The following is a 22,191-nucleotide window of genomic DNA, read 5'->3' as shown; positions in this document are numbered from 1 at the left end:
TGCCTAGCCCGTTAATGATCTTGAAGTTTCTGTACCTGTTCCAATCGATAATGATGTTCCTGAACCACCATGCACTGTATGTGTAAACCCACCTGCTCGCCTTCCTGCGACTGTTTTCATCGAAGCTTTGAGTAATGCACCAGTGGATCCTGTAGTATTTCATGGATACAGCAGCAGACCAATGGTGAAGTAGTTCTAACTTTCCGTAGCGTTGTGCACCGCGAGAATTTACTACGCCTCAACACCCTGGAGATTCAAGGCTAACCTTTCGCCCTGCAAGACATCGATTGCCCATTAACGTAGTTCAAATCTTCGACACCCCATATGAAATGCCTGATTCAGCGATTATCCAACAACTCTCCAAGTATTGTGATGTGTTACACCATCGACGCAAACACTTCAAACAACCTGGTTCCGAAAACGTACAAGATGGAGTCTGAAGTTACCGCGTACAACTGAAAAATCCAATCCCCAAATTCATCCGGTCTGGAAAACTTTTAATCAACGTCTGCTACGACCAACAACCCCGTACTTGCCCTCATTGTCATCTCGCAAGCTATTTCGCTAACACTAGTCACGAAATAGCTTGTTACAACTGCGAACAGACTGGCCATTAAGCAGCCACATGCCCAAATGCGCTTCTTTGTAGGATCTGTAAACAACCCAATCATCGCGCCAAATCATGCCCATTCTCGTGGTCCTGTAAACCAGCTTCAACTGTAACCGATGAAACGACTTCCCAACACGACAAAACTGAAGAAACTGCACCCGAAAATTAAGACACGAGCCCCAAAACTGACGATATCCGCAGCACAGACCACCAGATGAACGAAGACCCTCACACCGAAAACGACGGTACACCAGGAGACAATGCCTCACAAGATAACCCAACAGCACAGACCTCAAACGACGAAGCTACACTGACACAAGATCCTGAAACTCTCTCCTCGATTGCCGACTCAGATGAACATCTTTTCTCCTCTGATGAAATGACCAAAACTACCAAACTTTTCTGTCCAGATCACACCGCCCAACACTGGAAGAGGACCTGCGAAACTACAACCTCACTTAAATATTCCACTGCACAAAGTGACTTAACCGACTCTAGCGACTGGTAAAAAGTCAATTTCTGAGGTTCCTGAAGGCTCCACAAGCGAGCCCAGAGCTAATAAATTTAACACAGGACATTCATGTTCTCTGAAAAAGAAAAAAACACCGTAAGTGATTAGCTTGATTTTATTTAGCCCTAATTTCAACCGAATGTGTTTTTTCTATCTGTTTTCACTGCCAAAATTTGCACTATATATGTCCGTGGTTTCGGAGATGCTGCAAAGCAAGATTTAAATCTTTGTTGATGCTCGCTCCAGTAAATATGATTTTGTTTGCGTTCCAGCAACTTTGGCATCTCGCCCTGTAGTAATTTACTCACTCAGAAAATCTTGGTCAGGTCCAAGTTTTTGGTCCCCCACTGTAGGAAAAGGTGGGGTATGTATACTTGTTTCTAAAGAGTCTCCATTCAAAGTTGAACAGTGGAAATAAGACAGCTCTGGAGGACTTGTTGGCCTTTTAATTAGCTTGGTTAAACTTTGTTTTAATTTAACCCTTTAACTGGCAGATTTTTTTAGGTAATTTTTCAGTTGCGCAGCCGCAATCACTATTTCTAATGATAACTAAAAAAGTATTGAAGTTACCCTCCCATAAACTATATATCATTGTAAAGCTTTGGAAATGTGTAACATATTTGCAATAAAACAACAAAATATAGGGCATACCACAAAGGGTATGAGCTATTTGCATATATTGGTTACATTCCACCCTGGGCAAAACAATATTTTCTTCAAGGGGCCTGTGGTACAGTATTGTTACCTAAATCACACAATGTACTTGGGTTCAACAACCATTTATCAGGGAATAAAACACTTCAAACAGAACTAAAATATTCCTATCCTAGCCTGAGATATTGCATTTTTTGTACTTCCGGTACAAATCCTATCAGTGAACAATTCACAAAAAAATGTTTTGAATATTATTTGCAAAAGAACTATCCAGAATTGCACAGTTCAGTGCGGTGTTCCTGCCAGAATTGAAGTTACTGTTACTGCCAATATTGAACTTGTCTATGCCACTTCTCCCAGCAATTTCTGTCTTTGTTTAGGCACAAGGCCTTCCCATCACAGGTAGTGCAAACAATGGCAGATTTATATCGATAATTCCTGTCGAGATTTCTCACTTGGGCTCTCTTGGCACAAACAACACAATCCCTCCTTGCATCAGTTACTGCAATTTCATGGTAGGATCCATCCAGTCTCCTGGCATCAACTTCAGCTTGTGGCTGAGTAGGTGGGCGACCAGCCTTACCACGAAATGATCTTCCAGCAATAAGCTGTCGTGCCACTTCTTTGCGATAAGTTAAAAATTCAGTGTTGCTGGGCTTCAATTTCTTCATAATAATGAAGGAGTCCAGGAGACACACTTCTAGGCCATAGCCAAACAACTTCTTCCAGGCTTTTCGTGACTTTCTAATGACACTAAATGTCTTTATAAACTGATCTGCAAGATCTACTCCGCCCATATATTTTTGATAGTCAAGCTGAGCTGGAGGACAATTAATGTCAACATTACCACCACGAGCTGATTTCCTTTTGATAGTAGCAGGCTGACCATCAAGATCTGGAGGATGAATGGTAGATAAATGGTAAACAACCCTTCGGTCATTCCAGGCTGTTGCTACTAATCTCATATGAGCTCTCCACAAATAGTCTCCATGATCCATTTGTTTTTGCATTCGAGTAGTGATAATCAAATCCTTGGGAAACTGTTTCCTGTTTTGACGTACAGTTCCACATGCAAGTATCTTCTTGTCAAAAAGCTCAAGGAAAAAGTGTGGGTCAGTGTAAAAATTATCCATATAGAGATGGTGATTTTTCCCTGTTTCTGTTACTGTCAGATCTCGTACCACTCTTCTAGCTAAGTGTTTTTCGGGTTGCTGGCCATGTTCTTTCCCCAGATATACTTGAAATCTATAAACATAGCCTGTAGTTGCCTCGCTCAGGACCCACAACTTCATGCCCCACTTAGTTGGCTTATTTTTTATGTACTGCTTGAAAGCCAACTTTCCCTTGTGGGGTACCATTGTCTCGTCAATAGCAATATTCATGCCTAGTCTATACTCGTCTCGAATATTTATAAGTATAATGTTAAGGAAATTTCTCACCCGGTAGATTTTGTCAAAACCATCAGTACCCCTAGGGATGGCTACTGCATTGTCAGCTAAATGAAAGTATCTCCATATTTGAAGGAATCTTGTTTGAGACATGATGTTGGCAATGCTTTCCTGGTGGATTAGTTTATCCTGGCTCCAATACATTTCGAAACGGGGCAACTTGACTATTCCCATCAGAATAATAATACCAATGAAGGCCTCCATTTCATCTCTCGTGACAGGAGCCCAGGGTCTTTTATGCTTGCCAGGGTCAGTTGCCTTCTGCTGATCGTAGTACCTATTGGTCTCTTGAACCAAGATTTCCCATATATCATTAGTGAATAGCAGATCAAAGAAGTCTCGTTCGCGAGCAGTGTTCACATTCGGAAATCTTCTTGTTGGACCTGGATGTGGTTCTCCAAAGTCAGGGATCTGCACTGGACTATACTGGTCAGACCAGTCAATGTTTGGCTCAGCGGGGTCTTGACGTCGTCTTGCTGGACCGGATCTTGCTCCCCTTCTTGCTCCTCTTCCTCTACCCCTTCCTCTTCCCCTTCCAGCTTGTCTTTCTGGTCGAATAGGACTTCTGTCACGGTTACCACAAATGTCTAACAAAATGAAAAAAAAATGGAATATTTTCTTGAGCCAATGTAACTGAAAATTGCTTTGTTTTGAACTCGAAATATTCAGGAGCATGTTTTCAGTCCACTTCTGAAGTAGCATAAAAAGAACTGTACTTGTAATGTAAACAAACATGTCAGCCTTATTACTTGGACAATGATAGTTTACTAAAACATGTGCTTTTTGGGCAGAACAAACTCACCCACAATCGGTAATCTTTCACTTAAGATTTCTCTGTTAGCAAAGGCTTGTAAAAACACGTAGACAACAGAAATGAAATCTAATACTCGTTATTTGATGAAGAAACTTACCAGATTCTTCGCTATTTGCTTCGTCAGGAAGCAATTCGTCGCTTTCGTCTTCTTCACTTTCCTCGTGTTCTGATCTGCCATTGTTGTCATCTTCTTCCGAAAGTTCTGCTTCGCTTTCATCTGAATAATCCCCGTCAGAATCGTCATTCAGGACTCTTCTAAACACTTCCTCGGGAGATAAATACCTCGCCGCCATTTTTAAATGCTAGCGAATGCGAAACGAAGAATAAATCGCTTTTTACAATCGAAAAACTAGCCAAATTCGAGAAGAATTTTGCTCAAAACAACGACTGAAAGGTCCTCTGGGAAAGCTTCCATATTTGGGGCCACAGGGACCATTTTCATGAAAACAAGAGAGCCCTGACCTTTAGTGGTCACTCTTCGTACAAATATGTACGATTGCCGGTTAAAGGGTTAATAAATATTTATACCCCTACGAATGTTACTGAGAGAAATCTTTTCTGTGATGAGATACATGATTTTTTCGTTCCACATACTCAGAAAATTAATGCCAGTTATTTTAACCCATTAATGGCCGCAGCTTTTGTGGAAAACTGTGTTTTGAAGCTAGTCCAGCAGATTTCGGGTCACTGTTGGGGTTTTAAAAGCTCTAACTTACCAAAAACCACTTGACAGCTCGTGCACTCGACGGCCTTTCGATCCAAATGCAAAATGGCGGCCTGAAATTCTCGGGCACGCGCAGAGAGCAAAATTTCGACAGTTTTTGGGTTGAAAAGTCATGCCCCACTTACGACTTCTACTTTTCTCTCTTTCTCCTGCCCTTTTTTTCCCCTCTCCTTGCCTAAAGTTTCTCCTCACTTGCTGGAAATTGAGTACCGTATTTATTCGCCAAAAAGCCGAGCGATTTTTCCAACAAATTAAACTGAGAACAGGTAAATTCTCGCCAAGGAAGGGGGTTCGGCTTATAGCCGAGTATTTTCGCCAAAAAATATTTACGGGTGCTTAACAAGATTCGAAATTCAATGTTTATTCGACTGCAAGCCGAGCGATTATCAACAAACACAAATTTCCGAGATCACGAAAGGTAGGTACATGTAACTCATTGTTGGTTCTGCTCGACGGAAGCTCGAATCGCAAAGGAGTTTTGAAGTCTGGATCGCTGCTCAACTCCTTCGCTTTTAGCCGTAGAATTAATCCGCTTACAGCAATTCCTGTAAAAGATAACAGAGATCAATTGTTTGACTTGTTTTGACGACATGAAAAACTGGCCAATCAGAAGCGGTCATTCCCACGGTTTGTGTAAACATTGCAACACGATCTGACAGATATCAGTTGATCGAAGCTTTTCATTGTTTTAAAGAAGCGAAAGACTTACCTTGACTCCCCTGCTCTGAAAACCAGTCCAGTAGTGTTTGATCCAATTCAGGATACTTTGGCGAAAAGCAGCCCATCGTCTTTCGCTTTGCTGACATTTTAAGCTCACCATAAAACAGGTTCGCTTGATCTTTTCGCCAGCAACGCACCATCGATTCACTGATTCCGTAATCTCTAGCGCTGTCGGAGTTGTTCTCGACGGCCTCTGCTTCAGCAACGACTTTTAGTTTGAACGCTAAGTTGTATGAAGAACGACGAACTTTCGGCATGATGATCGATTACGATAACTTTGAAAGAGAGCGATTGTTTGAGACAGGATTCTGAACTCAGGTGAATGTTTTGTTATGTCACGCATGGTTCTATTTATTTACACATTAAATTCAACTTATCTGTGATTTGTTACTTTCAATTAAACGACCAATAACAACTGACACGCGTGGAGTACTTTGCAATTATTAGGTCTCGGCTTATAGCCGAATGTTTTGTGTTTATTTTTTATTTCAATGCAACAGCTGCTGACATGAAGAAGTTTAGGGTCTCGGCTTATAGCCGAGATCGGCTTATAGGCGAATAAATACGGTAGGCCTCATTTTGGTGTAGAGATTTTTCAGAAACTACTCATTATTTTCAAAGAACATACACTTAATTCCAAAATGGCGGCCACCGCGGATGGTCTGGGCCGAGTTGACACGAAAGCGAGGCATCGAGGGCCAACGCCAAAGACAACAGAAGATGGCGTCTCTTGCAAACACTCTTGTGTACGGTCCTTCGTTTTTAACTGAAGACGATATTCCGGGAAGTTCATTAAACGGAAGAGATCCGAATCGTTTAAAAAATTCTGAGCTGAAGTTTTGGTTGAAATGTCGCGGGGATAGCTGTAAAGGATTATCGACCAAAGTGCAACTTTGCAAGCGGTAAGATATGTGTTTATGTTGACTTCAAATCATTGCTGTGGTTGCTATGGCCTTGAATCTTACTGGATTCATTCCTTTACAGAGTCAACGACTACCTCCAAGCAAATGTTGCTCATCTCCTTGTGGATCCAGATGAAAACTTTATCTACACAAGGCGTAAACAGAATCGTAACAGAGTCTGTACTGAGGACCAAAGAGCCGAATCCGCCGATTCCGACTTGTCGACTCTGCCAGACCCGGACAACACAAAGAACATCGCTTTTCCTGCGAACGGATGGGGTACATCCCTTGCCAAAGGCCCGATGTTTACTCGTGCAGAATTAGAGAAACATATAAGTGATTCTGGAAAAAAGCATCGACATGGTGAGCATCATTCGCTGCCCACAGGATTACAAAAAGCCAAGCAGTTTCTGGCTGATGAGTATTTGCATGAAATACAAACGCACTCTGATCAGAGGTATTTTTACTTCCGTGCTAAGTGTTTTCATAGTTTCAAGGTCAATGAAGCACCGCACAACTTAAAACTAGCACTCTGTATGGTGACAGGAAATGTGGAGTATGCCTACTGTGGGCCAAGTTGTGCTGCAGGTAAATCTGGTTTCTGCAATCACATTCTGGCTTTAATGATAAAAGTTTGCAAATACACTATTTATAATTGCAAAGATGTGCGAGATTTGAAGGATGAGGATGAAAATCCAACCAGTGCATGCACATCAGCTTTGCAAAATTGGCACAAATCAAGAGTAGAAGGTATCCGCTCCCAGCCTGTCATGGATGTGGTTGTTTCAAATCCTGCAAATAATGCTGAACGTGTCAAAAAAACAGGAGTAACTTGTCTTCTGACAGAAGCAAGAAAGGGAGAAAGTGATCAGAAGAGGAAGCTTGAACAATTACTACATTCTCTTGAGCAGCATAGCTCAATGCTTGGCATAACTCAAGTGGTTGATCCCTCGAGTATTGATACATCACCTGTTGTTGACACTCGTTTTGGGCAATGCCCAGTTGGGTCATTTGGATCGTATTAGCTTTCCTTTACTGAATCGAACTTCACATTTGTAACCTTGTTTGATGGATTTGACTGTACAGAACACTGCACAGAGAATGAATTCCCGGCCTACCCTTCGTTCCCATTGGATGATTTCTGCGGATCATTTCAAACCCCCGACAACCTCACTGTTAAAGAAATGGAACTGCTTAAGAGCTTGACTGTTGGTGTTATAGAGGCAAACAAAATGGAAGAGAAAACCAGAGAGCAAGCAAGTTGTGAGGAATGGATGCGAAAAAGAAAATTGAGATTCACTGCCTCTAATTTTGGAAAAATTTCTCGAAGACAGAGGAACCACACCAAATTTGTGGAAGATCTTTTAGCACAGAAGACATTTTCTTCAGCTGCTGTAGAACATGGCAAAAAGTATGAGCCGGTGGCACTGAAGGAATATGAGAAACATATGAGGAAAATGGGAAAACCTGTAAAAGTGTTAAAGAGTGGACTGTCGAAGGTTCCAATTTTAGGATGTTCCCCACATGCCAAAATCATTGACTTGAGCTGCAAAGACAGGTTTGGGCTTGGTGAGGTAAAATGCCCATCGTCGAAATTCCATGTGACTCCCCTCGAGGCTTGTGATGACCCTGGCTTCTTTATGGAAAACAAAAATGGGAAGCCATCTTTAAAAAGAAGCCATGTTTACTACGATCAGGTGCAAGGACTTATGGGCCTATCAGGGGTACCATGGTGTGACTTTATTGTTTACACTAGTAAAGGACTAAGTGTGGAGAGGATCAAGTTTGATCAGGACCACTGGAACAACTTATGTGGAAAACTATGTGACTATTATTTCAAGCACTTTCTTCCAGTTGCTGCTCTGTAAAACATAGCCAAAAAATACAAAGCAGTATGTTACAAATTTTATTGTCTAATGAATACTCATGATCTATTCATATGAAGTTAGTCGTGATCATAAATGTGTAAAGAAATCAAGACTACATTTGACTCAGATAATTGACGAACCCTCTCTAACTTACCGCTAACTCAAAGTAATTTACATTTTCCTTCAGGTCATTTTCTATATGATTTTTACCCTCGATAACTCAAATCATTGCTATTTCCCTGAGGGTTCAAGTAATCGGGAGCCAACTGTAGTTTTTTTTCTTTTTCTTTTTTTTTTTTATAGAAACCAAATACCCTGACAAAGACAACTGGCCTTTTATCATAATTTATTGTAATAATAAAAAATACTGGCAAATATTTCAGTGTCAGTTGAGACTATTGAATAGAAAAATATTTGCAAAATTACTATATATTGGATTGCAATTTTGTAATCATAGCGCAAGTCTCTACGGTGTCTACATCACGTGGCAACGCACAATTTCAACAAACATCGTGCTGTTAATTAGCCCAAAAAGTTATTTTACAACTTACTTCTTGAAAATTTTACATACAAAATAAAAACTAAAAGGATAAGAATTGAATTAAAAAAATCATTTGCCAAGAGATTTCAACACCAGGGCCTTTTTCAGTTTTCCCTCAAACATAAATATTTTGCTATCAAAACAAGTTATGCACTTATGATGCTGTTCTGAAAATTGCATAGCATGGCACATACCGCCCACATTTGGTTTACAACCCCAAACAGGGTGAACGGTACTACACTATCCCATATATGAAAATTTTTAATTTTATTTATTGCCCTTTCAACATGAATCCGAACAGAAGCGATCGACTGTGTCTCAACAACTTCTGCTGCGCTCATTTGACCCTTGCTTCCCAAAAAAGGTGGAATATTTAGGGACACTCCAAGGGGTAGAAGGTCCTGAATAGTAAAGCCTTTATCGGCCATGACAGAATCTCCCCTATTAAAAGGCAGATTCAGAAATCCTGATCTTGTAACAATTTCCCTGTCAGAAATATGACCAGTGTATAGCTGGCTGATGAAGGTAATAGTACCTCCTGGTGAGATGCCAATCAAACCTTTAAGAGTTGTGTGGTTTTTGTAAGAACTAAAAAGTTCACTGTTAAGGCGTAGACTCTTGGGCATCTGGCATCGTACCTCAGTACAGTCAATAACGACCCTAGTTGAGGGGTATTTGTCTTTAAAGTCAGCAGGCATGCACAAATCCACGTTTGCTCTTGATGGCCACACTGGAATTACACTGAATTTTAAGAACATAAAATTTATCCATGAAATTATTATTCTGCTTACTGTTGTCTGTGAGACTCCATACAAGTGGCTTAAATGCTCCTCCTTGAACCCCTGCCTTAGTCTGCAAAGAGTCAAAAAGAATTCTTCCTTTGGGCTCAATTGGCGTGGCCTACCCTGCTTGGGAATATCTTCCTCATCCCTCTGACAGGGTGGGGAGGGGACATCACATGGTGAATCCGAGTGCCAGTAATTTATATTTTCCCCTTTCTTACCAGGATCTAAAAACGCGAAAACACTTTCTAAGACATTTTTGTTTGGGAACCCCGTATAAAAAGCGATATCCTTCTCCGAGGGCAAAAATTTCTCAATGCAGAACACTCTTGACTGCAAGGAATTGTTCCGGCATTTAAGTTCCTCTACTTCCGACTGGAAATTGTTATTTGAAATAGTGATTTTACGGATTTCCCCGACAAGCCGTTCATTTTCAAGTTTAAGTTCGCAAATAAGAGCTTCCAGATCCTCAGCTGGTTCTTCTACTGTGGTGCTTGCCGAATCTGCTAGTGTTGACGGGAAGGAAGCGCGAGATTCTTGAAATGTCACTAGATCGCACGTGGAACAGTTGTCGACTCGTGCTGGCGCAATTGTCGTCTCCTGTGATTTTGTCGCGGTTTTTTTCAAAATCAGAGTTCTTTTCCTCGGTGATTTTCGCTTGATCGGCGAACCCTGCTTCCAAGGAAACAAAGATGGGACTGCCATGGATTTCAAACTCTTTTTACGGCTTGTGAGTGATGGTAGATAATCTGACGATTTGAAATGTCGCGAGCAAACTCTCGTGTGTTCTGTCACCTTGAAATCTTTACCCTCATCTCTTCGAATGGCAACGATCCACTTCATAAATAAATCTCTATTTTCAGGAAACTTGTGGTAAGAGATCTTAATACCATCTTCTTCGTAAACTTTCTTAGTGCAGCCAGGGACACAGCAATTGCGGCATGATGCTCTTTTTCTTTGCCATTAATTTACATACGTAAACACGAGACTTGGCCCTCGATGCCTCGTTTTCGTGCTATTCGATCCAGACTCTCATCGGCCGCCGCCATTTTGGAATTAGGAGTATGCTCGGAAAGGTAGGTGGGTAGTGAAACACGATCTTCGTGCAGATTTTCCGGTCAAAGTGACATGGTTGTTTGGCTATTTCTCCAATCTCCTTCACTCAATTGCGCTCATTCTGGTATCGTCTGCAAGATATTTTCAACCCGTTCAAGTAGATGCTCGAATTCGTGCTCCAGGGTTGAAATTGATGACGTCACAGGGCATAGAAAGGGTGTGGGTCCCCATGGGCGCATACGGGCGCACTGGACGTTAATGGGTTAATGCTATTCAGTCATCCATCGATAAATTTTAAGGATCTGAAAATTAATTTTCTGCCACATTGCAAGAGTTTCATGCTCTCCAAGATGTGATTGACATTTGGAGAAAAACACATGGCTGTCAAATTTTTTGTACCTGGTTTAATTTGTCTAACCATCGCTTCTCGTTTAGATAAATTCTTCATTTCCTCGGAGTTGAATAGTTTCACCGTTTCCTCCAAAATTTGTCCGTGTTTTTTCTCGGATCATGATTCTGTTTTACTGACTCTTAATCTAGATGATTTTGTTTCTCACGGACCTCGCAATTGGTGGCTAAATTTAGAACTCCTCGAAAATTCTGCTTTTTCCAAAATTTTTGATTCTCACTCGCAAACTTGTCTTTCGATCCGAGATAATTTTTCCTCCCTCCATGAGTGGTGGGATTTTTTTAAAGAATCTATCCACCATGCAGCAATTCGAGTTCTAAAAGTAGATATATGATTTAAAGACCCCCCCATAAGACTCAGACAAACATCTAAGATGGCCGAGCGAGTAGAGGACCAGGAGAGTCAATAATCAAGATAATTCCGGTTAAAAATGGTCAGTACAAAGCATTGCTGTTAGGAAAAATGTTTAAGCAATTCGAGATATCCCAAAAAGCTACCAAAATCACCAAAAGAAGTGGCAAAAACTGGCGAAAAAATATTCATACCATTCCCAAAACCATCCCAAGGCATTGAACGTTGTCAACGATGGATTAATGCCTGCTCTCATGAACATTTCACCTTGAAGAACATCACTAGAAATACTTACATTTGTGCCTTACACTGGCCAGGTGAAATGGGGCCAACAGAGGAATTTCCAGATCCTCTAAAGGCCAATTTATCGGTGAAAGACATTAAGGAGCAGTTACGCCGAAAGAGAAAGCCACCCAAAGAGAGAATAGAGTCGATTGATTTAAAGAAATCTATCCTTGAACTTCACGAAGATTTCACTGAAAAGGAAGATAATCTGTTGCACAAAAATATCCAGGATGGAATAGAGGTGATTAAAATGGCTAATGAGAAAAGTACTCAGACACTTTGCTGTAAGGTGGATCTAGCATCGTAGATTGAAACCATGATTCTAAAGAACGAGGTTAAAATTTCCAGGAAAAATACCGACTCTAGAATTGTGAGTAACCTTTCGTATGAGGTGATTGGAAAAGATTCACAACTAATGAAGCACTTTACTGGCCTTACAGGTCTTCAGTTCGATGTTTTATTTGAGCTTTTAAATGACATTTGTCCTTTGGATGAATTAACTTACTGGAGTTGCAATGCAAAGAAACTATCAAGGGTCTCATGTAAACTGTCTGAATGGTCTTCTAAAGAGAAACTGTTCATTTACCTTTTACGACTCAACAAAGGTTTTACAATAAAAACCCTTTCAATACTCTTAAGTTGTCCTGGAAAGAAAATAAAGGAAACCTCAATAAGGGACATTTTTACCAGATACATTCAGCTGATGTATAGAATTTTTCGGCTAATGGAGAAAATTAAGTTTCCCTCTAAGGAATTCCCACAGGAATTCCTACAAGAGTTTTAAAAACTGTAAGGAACGTCAGATGTAGCATTTAATTGTACTCAATTCAGAGTGGAGACCTCTACAAACTTTTCCAAGAAGGCAACACTTATTCTTCATATAAGCATGCCAATACTTTTAAATGTCTGATGGCAGTCACCCCAAATGGTGGTTGCTGTTTTGTCTCAGACAACAAGCGCAAGTCCAGTTAAACTATGTCGAACAGCATATGTAACGATAAGTAACATGCTGACTGCCACACTGATTAGTGCTCCTTTCTACAAGGGAACATGTTTAAACTGATTCTCTTCCTGATCAGCATTTACTCCACCAGCACTTTCATCGGAGTCGAAAGCGTCTAGGTATTCTTCAATGTCCTCTTGATCATCTTCAACAGCATCTATCGTGGCTTGTTTAGACTCAATGACCTTGCGAGTTTTTCCAACGTCACTCTCTTTCTTACGAGGGTGCACTTATCACTCAGAGTCTCAAAAAGAATGGTCGCTGTCATCGAGTTTCTCGTATGGAATTCATCGAGTTCCTTGTATTGAACTAAAGCTCTTTCAGAAGTAATACCACTCTAGTGTAAACAACCTTCGCGATAATCCAAAAGAACTCATCTCCACGTATTCAGTATTGGTGGAAGAGCCGCTAATTGTGCTACAAAGATCATCCACCGAAATAGAGACAATCATGGTGTTCTTCTCTGGCCACTTCTTTAAAGTCGTTCACGATATCTTTGCTCCTGGCTGAGACAGATACTGGTTTTAAGGCCCGCGTGGTTTACGTTTCTTTTCACAGGCAACTGAAGGAGTACAATGAGTGGAAAAGCTTTCATCTTAGTCTCTTATCATTGTCTGCTTTGTTGTCCATTTTCTTGTATTTGTTAAACTACTGCTGACATACAGTACTGTGGGATCACACATACGGGATGCTAGTTAATACCTTATACGGTTGAATACAGGACATCATATTTTACAGTTTTGGCAGGCAAAAAGGAGTTGTTTGGTGGGTTGTTGAGAAAGAGGTTGTAATTTATATTCAGATCATTTGCGTGAACATTTTAAAAGTGTTCCTTTTGTCTCCAAATACAATATGAGCACCAAAAGAAAAACAGCACCTTCAGTCAAGTATAGCGAAATGAGTAAGTTCTACTGGTACGGTTGGGTACACAAGTTGTTTTTTGATTTTAATCCCTACACGAACCTTCATGACTCGAACTAGAACTCCCTGACCTTACATGGTCAGGGAGTTATAGTTTGAGTCATGAAAAATTGGCATTTTAAAGAAAAGTCAAGAGAATAAAAATTAAACTGCAGCTGATTTAATCCCACTAAAGTGAGGAAGAAGCATTTTAAGTCCCTGTGATCTCACAGGTGAGTTTTGTTTTGGAAGTGGATGTTGGAGGCTACTATTATATCTGACATTTCATATTTGTTTGGTTAGGGAAAGTTTATTTTCTAAGGTAAAAGGTGTTAAATAATTTACCTGATGGATTAGAGTGACCTGGGGTCCACAATGACAATCAGTCACAGTCATGCAATGATCACACAATTTGCCACTCAGTCTTCTTTACAAATGCTTACTGTTCAGGTATAAACTTTTAGGTGGGAAGAAAAAAAATTGACCATCGTTTATACATGTGGTCACATGCAAACATTTAAAAACAAGAGTCATTTGCAATTCTCGTGAGAAAAAAAGTTGATTCATCTTTTTATCATGCTCTTTGACAAAATCACTTTTCATTTCATGAGGAACAAAACGCCATTTCACAATTCACATGAAATCTAGGCCTTTCATCCATCACAAAAAAAACAATTTACCACCTTAAATGTTTACTTGAAGTAACCCGATTTTTCTTTCCTTGCTACTGAAGACAAAGACGCTTTGGTAAAGATGAAAAATGCCATGGACACAATTGCGAAAAAACCACCAGCTGGAAAAAAGTAAAATAAAGAGGGAAAAAGTAGAAAACTCCCCTGAGGTAACCAAGAAACAACCAGGAGAAAATAAGGTGAACTGCCAAAATATTTCTTCCTGTTAAAGAGCAGAAGATGATGATTTGGTATTTGACCAGTTAAAAGGCCTTCTGTCGGACAACTCAAACAGAAATCATGGTACAGATGAGGAGGAAGATAGTAAGTGGGCTTTCTGTACTTTAATTAGTATGTACTTTGCATGCAGACCAATCTGACAAAAAAGGTGAAGCATACATCAAGTATACTTTTTGTGAAGTATACTTGAGGTATACTTCACATAAAGTATGCTTAGGCCCGGTTCAAACGTCGAACTTTACATGTGCCGAACCTAATAATTAGGTTCGGCACATGTAAAGTTCGATGTTTGAATCAATTAGGTCCGGCAGATTTGTATTCGGGTCGACCTGCCGTTCTATTCGACCGGGCTTGTTGGATAGAACGGCAAAAGATCAACTTTGATTCATACGTCGAACCGTTTCATGTGCCGAATCTAATGCATACATTACAAATACATTAAATAAATTAATTTTTACCCAGAGTTCTGCACGATTCTTATGTTTGACATGCGCATACGACTTGTTTTGATCTTTTCAAACAAAATGGCGGGAAGAGCGGAAGATATGTGTTCCTCTTGCTTCGAGAACACGAAATATACGTGTCTGAGGTGTAAGAATTACTTTTGTATGCGGTGTTCCGTATTTGAAAATGATGAAAGTGTAGCGGGTTGGAAAGCAGGCAGTTCGGTAGCGTACTGCGAGTCATGTTTTCGAGAGAAAATGATTCTTCAAGAAACCGAAGGCAATGATCACGAGGAGACCAGTGTGGGTCAGAAAAGCCAAGAGTCAAGCTTGAATGTTAAGTCCACAAAGCCACCCGCTATGAAAAGGTATGCTTCTCAGGTCATTCTGATATTATTTCTCTGAAAAGCCCCGAGGGGACGTGAATTAAGTAAAGTACGTAAGCTTAAGTATTGATAATGTCCCTTCTTTTGTTCTAAATGGGCTACACACTCAAATTAAATTTGCTTGTTTGGTCAGTTTGAGCTAATAAGCAAATGCTAAGGTTTGCCATGGATATCTCGGTCATAAACTTTTTTTGTTTACTTTTTTACTGAAAGGTCATGAGAAAAGACATTTTTGAAGAAAAACATGTGATCATTTCAGTTAACATCATTATATTCATAATTTCCTCAGCGGAGATTGTAGGAAGTTTCAAATAGTAAAATTTGGTTGTCTAATTTTCACCAACCCAGGTTATGAAACATAATTATAATAAGCTGATGAAGCTAATATCTAGGTTTGAATGTTTGTCCTATAGCAAAAACATTGACGCAAATGAGGATGAAGATGATGTTACAAGTGAAGAGGGTGATGACAATGAAGATGTGGACAAAGCTTTGTCACTATTTGTAAAGAAAGGAAAGGCCAGGAAGGGCAAAAGACCTGGGCGAAGACCTCAATGGTGCCCGAAAGTTCTTGATGATTTCATTGACATTGTTGTTAACAGCAATGAGTTTAAGACCAAACTGATTTTTACGAACACCAAGAATCAGAGAAATAGTCCAATTTATGCCAAAATCTTGGATGAGCTGAAAGGCAGGGCATCAGCAAGAGGTGACAAGTTCAACATGTCAATTGCCCAGCTGAGGACCAAGTTCAAAAAGTGTGTCAGCCAGTGTAAACAAGCTGCACTAACTCAGAAAACTGCAACAGGAATAAAGAGGTACCAGGAAGACCATGGGTTTGGAAGCTGGTTCAATGCCTTGTTTGCAGTGGTTAAAACAAGGGATTCCTGTCAGCCCGAACGTGCTTTAGAGCCATCATCATCGTCCTCTCCATGTACCCCTGGAGGTTCTCATGATGACCACCCTTCTGATAATGCTGGGGACGAAGATGCCCTGTATATACCAAAAAGGTCTCCAAAGAAGGAGAAATTTGCTAAAGATAAACTTGACAACACCCAAGTGATGAAACTCATCACTGAAGTTGTCAGAAATGACCCCACAAAAGAGATGATCAGCTTTCTGAAAGACGAAATGGAAAAGTCCCGAGAGCATGAGTTGAAGTTATTTCAACTCATGCTTGGTCATAGAGCCAATTCAGGCTTGCCTCCATCATCCAGTATGGTGCCTCCATCCTCCAATATGGAAACAGGGTTTTACCAATCATGGAATCAGGGCTTTCCCTGTCATGAAGCAGGGTTTTACCCATCATTGCAGGGTTCTCAAGGGCCACAACAAACCACCCAGGAAAGCATGTCTGAAGGTTCTTATGGGAACCCTTTCAGGGCTCGAACTTGGCGGTGGTCTACTAGCCAAATACCAGTAGATTTTGAGTTTTGGCTCGTGGATTTTCTCATCTGCTAGCCATCTTGGCTAGTTAATTTTCGCCTCTATAAATAACTTAAGTCTTCAAACATTTTCAAAATTCTTTCATTTCAACAACTGGCATGAAATAAAAAAAAGAAAAATAACTCTATATTCGAAAAATAATTCTTTGTTTCGTTACAAGTCCGTGTTCGTTCGCCGCCATATTGACTTGCTTGATCGAGGAAACATGGGATCAAGTCACATACCCATGATGCAATGCTATCAAAAAACGCTTGTCCGCCATTTTGAAATGCCACGCGTGATTGCTCTCGTTAAGTATGGATATCAGGGCATTTCTGTCGTCATCAAAATCCTCTGAATCATCTCAAACATCTACAACTTCCACTTCAAAGAGAGCAATTGATGATTCTTCGACATCTCAATCTTCATCGAAACGAAAGTTCGTACGGTCGTGGTTGAAAGACTTCACATGGCTAACGTACGACTCAGAAGGAAACCGGATGTTTTGCAAATTTTGTAGAGACAATCCAACTTGCAGTGACTCATCCTCTACCTTCGTGTCTGGCAGTCAGAATTTTAAAATAGAATCTGTGAGAAGCCACGAAACTTCAACTGGTCATACACGTTGTGTTGCGGCTGCTAAAGTTTCTGAGAATCCACAGCTAGCTCCTTTACCACGCGCACTGTTGTCAATGTCAAAAGAAGTCTCTCAGAAGATGGAAAGATTGTTTGATATAGCTTATTTTGTTGCAAAGAGGGAAATGCCATTTACAAGCTTTCCCCACCTGTGCAAACTTGGAATGAAACACGGAGTTGAGCTTGGAAACACCTACATTAATGACAAAGCATGCAAAACGTTTGTAACGGCTATTGCAGGACAATTAAAGCATGAACTTTCAAGCAAGCTTCAGTCATCAAAGTTCATAAGTGTAATGGCAGACAGTGCATGTGATGTTGGAGTACGTGAGGTAGAAGATGTTTATGTATGTCATTTGGTTAAAGGTGAGATAGAAAATGCATTTGTGGGGCTGAAGGCTTGTGAAAACAGCAAAGCAGCTGGAATCAAAGCAGCTGTGGAAACTGCTATGACAGAGGTGTGTAGGGATTGGAAAGAGAAGACAGTGGCCCTGGGAGCAGATGGAGCAAATGTTATGCTTGGAGAAATAAGTGGTGTTTATGGCTTGCTTAAACAAGAAATTCCTCACATTATTAAGGTACACTGCGTTGCACATAGGTTGGAACTTTCATTTGCAGACACCTTGTCAGATGTTCCAGTTCTTAAAGATGTCAAAGAAATGCTTCAAGGTATTTGGAAGCACTATCATTATTCTGCAAAGGCAGTCCGTGAGCTTAAAGAACTAGCTGAGAGTATGGAAGTGCGAGCATATAAGGCAATCAAAGCAGACGGTACAAGGTGGGTACCACATATGCAAAGAGCACTGAATATTCTCTTGTCAAAGAACTTTCAAGTTGTAGTTTTGCACTTCCAACATACCTCACAAGCAAGGAATGCCAGTAACCAGATGCAAGGAAGGGCTGTGAATTACAGCAAAAAATTCACAAGCTACAAATTTGTTGCCATCATGCATCTGTTACTTGACATCGTAGATGCACTTTCCAAAGTGAGTCTTAGCTTCCAGGAGGATGGAATAACAATCTCAAGAGTTCAAGATAACTTAACTGCCCTTTTAGCAAAACTTGAATCTTTCAAGGAAAGACCTGGTCAGCAACTAAACTCTTTCCTTACGGAAGTAGGGGATGGCAACACATTTAAGGGCATAGAGCTTCAAAGGGATGCAGACAGGCAGGCTATTAATGCTATCCAGGCATCTGCGGTGAATGCTGCCATGACATTCATCCAAGAGAGGTTTGAAGGGATGGAAACAGATCCAGTATTCTCAGCAGCAGCTGTCTTGACAAAGCACCGAGGTTGGCCAGTTACAGACAGGCATCGGCTGCTCTTACATGGCGAAAATGAAATCCAGACACTACATGGTCATTTTCAGGTACCTCTAGAGCAGCACAACTTCAGTCTGCATGACTGTCTTGATGAATGGATGAGTCTGAAATTCCATGTACAGCGAGTTAGAGCAGAACTTGAACTCAGGCAAAGCGAATTCTGGAAGAACAAATTTATGTTTTGCAAAGATGATTATCCAAACCTGCTAATTTTAGTGGAACTATGTCTTGTAATTCCTTGCCAGACTGCTTGCTGCGAGCGGGGAAACTCTTGCATGAACAGAATCATGACTGACTGGAGGTCAACCTTGAATGTTTCTACTATTGATGAGTTGATGAGAATAGCTGTCAGTGGACCTTCTCATGAGGACTATACTGCAGTTCTAGCAGTTGGGCGCTGGCTGGAGGAGTCAGAACGGAGCAGACGGCCTACATTGATGGACTGATCATTGCCTTCAATGATCATTCCTACCACTTGGGAACACCTAATTAACTGTTTTATAATACAGAACACTACTAGGGTACTAGGCATTTTGAATGAGCAGCTGCTGTTTGCAGCTAGAAGCTTAAGTCACACAAAGAAGTAATGTCTGCAGCAGTACATGCACAGTTGGGTTTTATTGTTGTCGAGGTAATTGGAATAACGAACAAGCATGAACACATACAATGAATTTTATGTACAGTTGTATAATAAATTGATTACAGTTTGATAGCAACAGCAGTTTTACATTTTTTTGTGTTTGTTTAATCTATAAAAATGATAGTATTGTGCTGTACACTTGCCTAGTAGAAATGCATTTTTGGCTAGTGAATCCTGACCATGTACTAGCCATTCGACTATTAACTTCAAAAGTTAAGTTCGAGTCCTGCCTTTCCTTTATGGCAATGGAAAATACCAGACATTGTAGACATAGAGCTTATTAGTTATAATGTGCTCATAACTATTACTTTGACCACAGTTCTTCTCAGGTCTATTTATTGTGTTGCATTGGACAGCATTCTTACTGGTTTTAACTTAAGTTCTTTTTTGCAAGAATAGATTTCTTTTGAACACTTTGAATTAAAAAAAAATGGTTGAATATGGATAAATTTATTTCTACGTTTGTTTCAGTTCAATATGTTGCAAAATGATGATACAGTAACATTTTTTAGTACCGTAGTTTTTTGATTAAATGCCGGGCTTTCAGTAAATGCGTGGTCTCCAAGGTGGAGTTTTAAATAAACCCCTGAAGTATCTATTAGAGGTTAAACAAGGTGCAGATAATTTATGTCTGTACAAATGTTACCCGTGCCCCATTATAAAGCCATACAAATTTATGAAGAAATAACCAGAACTTCATGAATAAAGAGCTCAAGCGAGCTTCGGGGGTCAAATAAACCCTAGGTCCACAATGTTTCAAAAAGGTAAATGCCCGGGGTTTTTAATTGAGAAAATACGGTATATCTGCTGTAGGGCAATTGCAAAATATACATAACAATCAAAGGAGTTTTATTTAACATGAATAAACTACAAGGAAAATGTGTGTATATCAGAAGTAAAATAATTATATGTTGAATGTTTTTTTTTTTCAACAATATTTGCAGTACATAAAAATTGAATGTTTAAACTTTATTTTTCTATTAATATTAAATTTATGAAAGTCATCTTTCATTGTTGTTTCAGAACATAAATGCAATTAAAAGCAATTTACCATTTAAGCTGCATAGTCAATGGACAAGTTCTCCTTACTGGTCTCTTTGTTTCCTTTAGTATTAGTTGGGAGAATTTTTAATTATTCAAGGGGATGTCTATTTGCTGATCACTTCCTTAATTCTCACAACCGTTTTATGACTGGAATGACACTGTGAAGAAAAAATTTGATCTTGACAACAATGAAATCGAAGAGGGGATGAAACTTTTCCTTTGGTACCCTCAACAAGCAGTAATTTTTGTGAAGTGGCTCAACATTTTTCTCCAAGATTGAAGATCTTAGTGGGCACCCATATAAAGGGAATAATGCAAAGTTTATCCAATTATTCCAATACTTAAAATGTGGGACCCAAAATAACTTATAACAACAAAATTGCCACCATCAAATTAACATCAAAATCAATTTCACTGCACATAGACCACATATGCTCTACCACAATATAACCAACGGAAAACACAAGATCTAACTATAAACAACCTAGTATTATCATTAACAGTTCTTTTTTACTGAACATGGCTGACTTTCATGTGGTGTCTCTGTCAGTGCTGCTGATCAGATTGAATGTATAGCCTGCAAGGCAGCCAGACATGTATTAAACAGCAACAACAACAACGAAAAAAAGAAACAGTGAAGGAATGGAGAGTGAGAGGGAAAAGCGAAAGGAAAAAGAATTAAGAAGAAAGCAAAAACAGGAAGAAGAAAGAAGAAGAGAGGAAGAAAGCAGGAGGCATGACGAAAGAATTAACAGAGGAAGAAAAAGAAATCGTGATGACTCAAGAGATGAGAGGAGAACGAGTTTGCACAATGACGAAGTGACTGAAAGACGTAGAAAGGGTATGTATAAGTTGGTTGTTTTTTATAAATTTCAAGATTTTAGTATTTATTCTTTTCTTTTGTAGTTCGTTGCTACAATTGTGGGAAGGTGGGACACTACAAACGGGAGTGTCTCAATAAGAGAAAGCGTCCCAACAAAGAAGGGTTTGTCTTTAACCTGAACGGAGGAACCATGGAAGTCCACATCCATGACAAAGACTTTAAGTAAAAAGCAAAAAAAACAACAAAAAAAAAGAAAAAGAAAAGAAAAAAAAAAAAGATGTTGTGTTATACATGTTGATGTTTCTTGTTCTTTGTCAATATTATAATATTGTTTATGGTGTTCATTGTCAGTTGTGTAGTTAATTGTTTAACTTAAAGAACTTTGACCAGATGTTGTGTTATTTTTTCTTAAATCCCAGCAACAATGAGCTCGTTTGGTCAGCGAGTGATACCCCTAGCATAATGATTTATGATGAAATGAAACAGTGTTCATCATATCTGGTTATGATAGATAATACCGATTTAAACGGGGGGACTGGGAAACCAACAATGTAGATAGAAATATTCATCTTCTTCAGTACAATTTTATTTAAAGTTGAATGATTTTGAATCATTTTTATTATTCATTATTAATTGAATAAATCTTTCTCTTTTCTTGATTAGCAGGAAGTAGAAGGTTATGTGTATTCTTGGAAATGATTGCTGAGTGCGTTGTATGTCAGTGAATGAAGTATTCTGAAAGATGGTTAACGATAATCTCATGGTTAAATGTGTAGATCTTGTTACTAAGATAGATAAATAAAAAACATTGATTTTAACAAATTGTATGAAATTTATAACTGGTTAACTGAATAAAAAAAATGGTTACACTTGTATCGAAAGGGGAAGAGAATGTTATCTTAGTATAAGAAAGATCTGTTGTTTTGTTGAAATAAAATATTTGAAGGATAAAATCAGATCAAGCTGGATACAACTTAGTTTT

The 22,191-nt window shown here is 39.5% G+C and overlaps 5 protein-coding genes and 1 pseudogene across 5 annotated transcripts in view; 5 read left to right on the top strand and 1 right to left on the bottom strand.

The window, feature by feature from the left end:
- LOC148738388 (uncharacterized) overlaps positions 1-22,191 on the bottom strand; it is an 88,773-nt gene that overhangs the window by 26,819 nt on the left and 39,763 nt on the right. The window lies entirely within an intron of this gene.
- LOC148738397 (uncharacterized) lies at positions 6,118-7,440 on the top strand. The gene is made up of 2 exons (XM_088750920.1): positions 6,118-6,383; positions 6,466-7,440. Exons 1-2 carry the CDS (start codon positions 6,139-6,141, stop codon positions 7,406-7,408), a joined length of 1,188 nt encoding a protein of 395 aa, XP_088607046.1. The 5' UTR covers positions 6,118-6,138; the 3' UTR covers positions 7,409-7,440.
- On the top strand, positions 7,568-8,882 carry LOC148738396 (uncharacterized). The gene has a single exon (XM_088750924.1). It carries the CDS (start codon positions 7,568-7,570, stop codon positions 8,249-8,251), a length of 684 nt encoding a protein of 227 aa, XP_088607050.1. The 3' UTR covers positions 8,252-8,882.
- LOC148738395 (uncharacterized) lies at positions 11,713-12,647 on the top strand (annotated as a pseudogene).
- On the top strand, positions 14,858-16,782 carry LOC148738394 (uncharacterized). Its single transcript, XM_088750918.1, has 2 exons — positions 14,858-15,300; positions 15,732-16,782. Exons 1-2 carry the CDS (start codon positions 14,969-14,971, stop codon positions 16,777-16,779), a joined length of 1,380 nt encoding a protein of 459 aa, XP_088607044.1. The 5' UTR covers positions 14,858-14,968; the 3' UTR covers positions 16,780-16,782.
- Positions 17,061-19,420, top strand: LOC148738393 (zinc finger protein 862-like). The gene has a single exon (XM_088750914.1). It carries the CDS (start codon positions 17,061-17,063, stop codon positions 19,146-19,148), a length of 2,088 nt encoding a protein of 695 aa, XP_088607040.1. The 3' UTR covers positions 19,149-19,420.

Source organism: Stylophora pistillata, chromosome 2, assembly GCF_964205215.1.
Source record: "Stylophora pistillata chromosome 2, jaStyPist1.2, whole genome shotgun sequence".
Taxonomy (NCBI): Eukaryota; Metazoa; Cnidaria; class Anthozoa; order Scleractinia; family Pocilloporidae; genus Stylophora; species Stylophora pistillata.
The sequence above is the reverse complement of the archived record's forward strand: the minus strand, read 5'-3'. Positions and strand labels throughout refer to the sequence as shown.